Source organism: Mchenga conophoros, linkage group LG14 (assembly GCF_057382185.1).
Source record: "Mchenga conophoros isolate Kocher_MC1m ecotype Shallow Benthic linkage group LG14, M_conophoros_male_GT1.1, whole genome shotgun sequence".
Lineage (NCBI taxonomy): Eukaryota > Metazoa > Chordata > Actinopteri > Cichliformes > Cichlidae > Mchenga > Mchenga conophoros.
The window spans coordinates 5,172,690-5,177,037 of NC_140539.1; the positions used below are offsets into that span (position 1 = coordinate 5,172,690).

The following is a 4,348-nucleotide window of genomic DNA, read 5'->3' on the forward strand; positions in this document are numbered from 1 at the left end:
TCTCCACTCCCGCACTACCAGGCTCACCAACAGCTTCATCCACCAGGCTGTGAGACTGCTGAACTCTCTTCCCTCCCGACTCCCAGCCAGCAGAATCACCAGATTGGCAGAAGTATAGGAAGACAGATTGGACTCTACTCCCCCCCACCCACCCACCCACGCACACTCTCCAACAAGGAAACACTCTCTGAACCAAGAACTGAAAACATTCCTGACTTGCATTGCAATTGCACACACCTGCTACTATATATATATTTTTAGTATTTCTTTTAGCACTATTTATATTATTATATTACTATTTATTACTTTATTGTTAGGGCTGTTTTTGTTGTGCATCTGCACCTTATTGTTGTCAATGTCTACGCGTGGGACAGTGTGAAACGTAATTTCAATTCCTTTGTATGGCAAGTACATTTGAAGAAATTGACAAATAAAAGTATTCTATTCTATTCTATTCTATTCTATTCTACATTGGGAAAGTGTTTGTTTTTGAGAATGATCATTATGCTTTGCAATGGATCCACAACATGAAAAACACTAATGCTAGGATAACAAGATGGTACTTATCTCTTCAGTGTTAGGGTACCTGGGTGGTTGACCCAGTGTTTTCAGTTTTGGTTTTGGTTTCTGTTTTACATTTTTATTTCTCCAGTTCTTCTTGGTTTGTGATTTTGTATTTCTTAAGTTTTGGTTTCCACACTCCCTCTGTTCTGTGTCCAGCCTGTGTCTCTGTGTCTGCCCTGGCCCCAGGTAATATTGTTTTTCCTCATAGAACCGTTCATAGTGTTTTCCTTTAGTGCTACTGATAGAATCTCAGAGCGTAGCCTCATAGATTATAGATGACTTCAAGTGATTTGGGGGTCCATGCAAAGTTATGTGCTACCTTGTAAATTAGTATTTTCCTCTGAGCCGGTTATAAGGCTCTCGCCTTTAGTTCATGTTCACTTACTAAGAGTGTTTTATGTTCTTCACTCGTTTTTTTGTCACAACTGACCTCCTGTAACTTAACTTCACTTAATTCTACGCCATCGAGCCTCCAAAGTTTTGTCTGCACCTGAGTCCACTCTCTCACCTTGGGCTGCACGGCCGTGACACAAAGATCAATTAAAGAAATAGTCTTGAAGTCTATTAAGTCTAATAGTAGATTAAATGATATGTTACAGCTGTCATTTTTATGTTACACACCCTAAAGTGCTTCCACCTTAAGTTTGTTTGCAAGCAACTGCAGCTTTTAGATAGCTTTTAGAGATAGTGGACTCTTATAGGTGTTCACCTGAATAATAAACTGGACTGGAGCCACAACACTCATGCTCTTTACAGGAAGTGTCACGGACCCGGTGCCGGGGACTCGGGGTTCGTGAACAGTGTGGACCTTTATTGTTATTAGTGTATTGGATGTATGTTTGCTGCACTGTGCTCTTGTGTTCCATGCTGGTGTGTGTGTGTGTGTGTGTGTGTGAGGCTGGAGGATGAAGGACAGCCACCTGCAGGCCTGATGGGTGTGGCCCTGCCAGCTGCTGGTCACGCCTAGCTTACCACACACCTGCTTCTGATCAGGATCGTCGGGGGAGCTACTTAACAGAGCGATGGAGCTTCCTCCGGCGCAGGATCGTTGAGTTAGACTCCATGTCAGTGTTTCTAGTGTTGTTAAAGTGTATGCCTGCCGGAGTTGGTGCCATAACGGCTGTGTCTGTGTTTTTCCCCAGGAGGACAGCGGAACACAGGACTGCAAGACACACGGGGTGTGTGAAGGCACAGGGGCAGAGAGCACGGGATACCAGCACTTGGGAGAAGACACGTCACGGGAGTCGAGGGAGCACTTTTGGAGATTCAATGTGTGGTGTACAATTACCTCACTGTAAATAAACCCACTGTTCATTCCATTAAGTCCAGCGTTTGGGTCCTATTTCCCCATCTCCCCACGATCTGCCAGCCAGACCGTGACAGAACGATCCTGCCAGATGGACCCAGCGGACTTTTCGGAGAGGTTCAGGAGGGAGGTGACAGACAAAGTAAATCGTCTATGTGAACTGTGGCTGGAAGCGCACGCGGAGGGTTTACGTTGTGCTGTGGAGAAGCGGTTGCAGGAAACACTGACTTGTTTTCCCTGGGTGTTGGACAATCTTTTTCCGATTGTGGCGGATTTCCTGCTCAACACCCTTCACCTCCACTCTCCGATCCAGGCTGCCCCCCCACTCGGCCAGCCTGAGGTTCTTCAGCCTGATACGCCGGCCCCGACGTCTACCCGGAAACGGCGTTCGCGCCGCCGGCGTTCCTCACCGCAGCCGCCCTCCCGGACATCTCAAGAACCGGCTGTGGTGAGTAATAAGGACACTTTTTCATTTCTCACCCCATCTGCTTTTTTGTTTTCAGTGGATGGTGACACCGCTGACGCTGCTGCAAGCCGGCCAACAGTACAACTAGCGTGGCCTCATTCAGCAGTCTCCACGCCACTGGCGGCTTCACCATCTGCGGTTGTAGCGCCGTCATCATCCCATCCGCATGCAGTCACCCCTCGGCCATCTTCTTCACCGGCTCTACCTTCACCTTCCCCACCTGCGGACACCGCATCACCATCTTCGCCTCCGGATCATCCATCTGTGGCTGAAGCGCAGCCAGAGGTGCCCGCACGGCCAGCTGTTGAGCCCTGCGAGCCGGAGCAGGAGCCCGAAGAGCGGGAGGAGCTGCTCAGCGAAGCGGAGCAGGAGCTCAGGGAGCGGGAGGTGCCTGCACGGCCAGCCGTGCAGCCCTGCGAGCCGGAGCCCGGAGAGCGGGAGCAGCGGCTCGGCGAGCGGGAGCTCAGCATGCTCGAGCGGGAGCTCAGCATGCTCGAGCCGAAGGAGCTCAGCGAGCCGAAGGAGCTCAGCGAGCCGAAGGAGCTCAGCGAGCCGAAGGAGCTCAGCGAGCGAGGGGAGCCCGCGTCGCCAGCTGTAGAGCTCAGCGAGCCGGAGGAGCACAGCGAGCTAATGCCGGAGGAGCACTGTGAGCCGGAGGAGCTCAGCGAGCTTATGCTGGAGGAGCTCAGCATGCCGAAGGAGCTCAGCGAGCTTATGCTGGAGGAGCTCAGCATGCCGAAGGAGCTCAGCGAGCGAGGGGAGCCCGCGTCGCCAGCTGTAGAGCTCGGCGAGCCGGAGGAGCTCGGCGAGCCGGAGGAGCACAGTGAGCCGGGGGAGCCCAGCGAGCTAATGCCGGAGGAGCACAGTGAGCCGGGGGAGCCCAGCGAGCTAATGCCGGAGGAGCACTGTGAGCTGGGGGAGCCCAGCGAGCTAATGCCGGAGGAGCACTGTGAGCTGGAGCAGCTCAGCGAGCCACCCACTGAGAAGCCCGCACCGCTGCTGGCGGACTTCAACGAGCCGGAGGGACCGGCGTTGCCAGCAGAGGAGCTCAGCGAGCCTGGTGAGCCCGCGCTTCCACCGGAGGAGCTCGGAGGTCCGGAGGGATCCGCTGAGCCAGAGCTGGAGGTCGGCGTGCCGGAGGGGCCGCCACGTCCAGCAGCCCGGCCGCCACGTCCTGCAGCCCGGCCGGTACATCGAGAATCATGGGTTGTGCTGAGGCGGGAGCTACAACGCCGCCGCCACCGGACCCGTGGCAGGCCACCAGAACCGTTCCACCGCGGCTGCCGGACCCATGGCCGCCCGCCGGAGCTCCTGCGTTTCCATCAAGGGGTTAGAGGTAGGCCACCTGAACTTTTTTGCCGCCACTGCCTAACCCGCAGCGGGTCCCGCTTGTTTTGCCGTCCTACAGGTCGGCCGCCAGAACTGTGTTTGCTGCCACTGGACCGGGGGATTGAACTGTTGAACTGTGTTTTTCTTTTGTTGCTTTGTGGTGGCTGTTTAGCGGAGTGGTTTTGGGGCCCTCCGTCCTGGACCCCCCGCCACCCGCCCTGGGTTGGTTGTTCTGTGGTTTTGTTTTGGGTCGTCGGGAGTCGACCCTTTGAGGGGGGGGTACTGTCACGGACCCGGTGCCGGGGACTCGGGGTTCGTGAACAGTGTGGACCTTTATTGTTATTAGTGTATTGGATGTATGTTTGCTGCACTGTGCTCTTGTGTTCCATGCTGGTGTGTGTGTGTGTGTGTGTGTGTGTGTGTGTGTGTGTGAGGCTGGAGGATGAAGGACAGCCACCTGCAGGCCTGATGGGTGTGGCCCTGCCAGCTGCTGGTCACGCCTAGCTTACCACACACCTGCTTCTGATCAGGATCGTCGGGGGAGCTACTTAACAGAGCGATGGAGCTTCCTCCGGCGCAGGATCGTTGAGTTAGACTCCATGTCAGTGTTTCTAGTGTTGTTAAAGTGTATGCCTGCCGGAGTTGGTGCCATAACGGCTGTGTCTGTGTTTTTCCCCAGGAGG

At 54.4% G+C, this 4,348-nt stretch overlaps 1 protein-coding gene across 1 annotated transcript; it reads left to right on the plus strand.

Moving 5' to 3' along the window:
- The first annotated feature begins 1,961 nt into the window (after positions 1-1,961).
- Positions 1,962-3,163, plus strand: LOC146559125 (uncharacterized). Its single transcript, XM_085245201.1, has 2 exons — positions 1,962-2,847; positions 3,018-3,163. The coding sequence occupies exons 1-2, from the start codon at positions 1,962-1,964 to the stop codon at positions 3,161-3,163; spliced, it is 1,032 nt and encodes a 343-aa protein (XP_085101327.1).
- Positions 3,164-4,348: the final 1,185 nt, after the last annotated feature.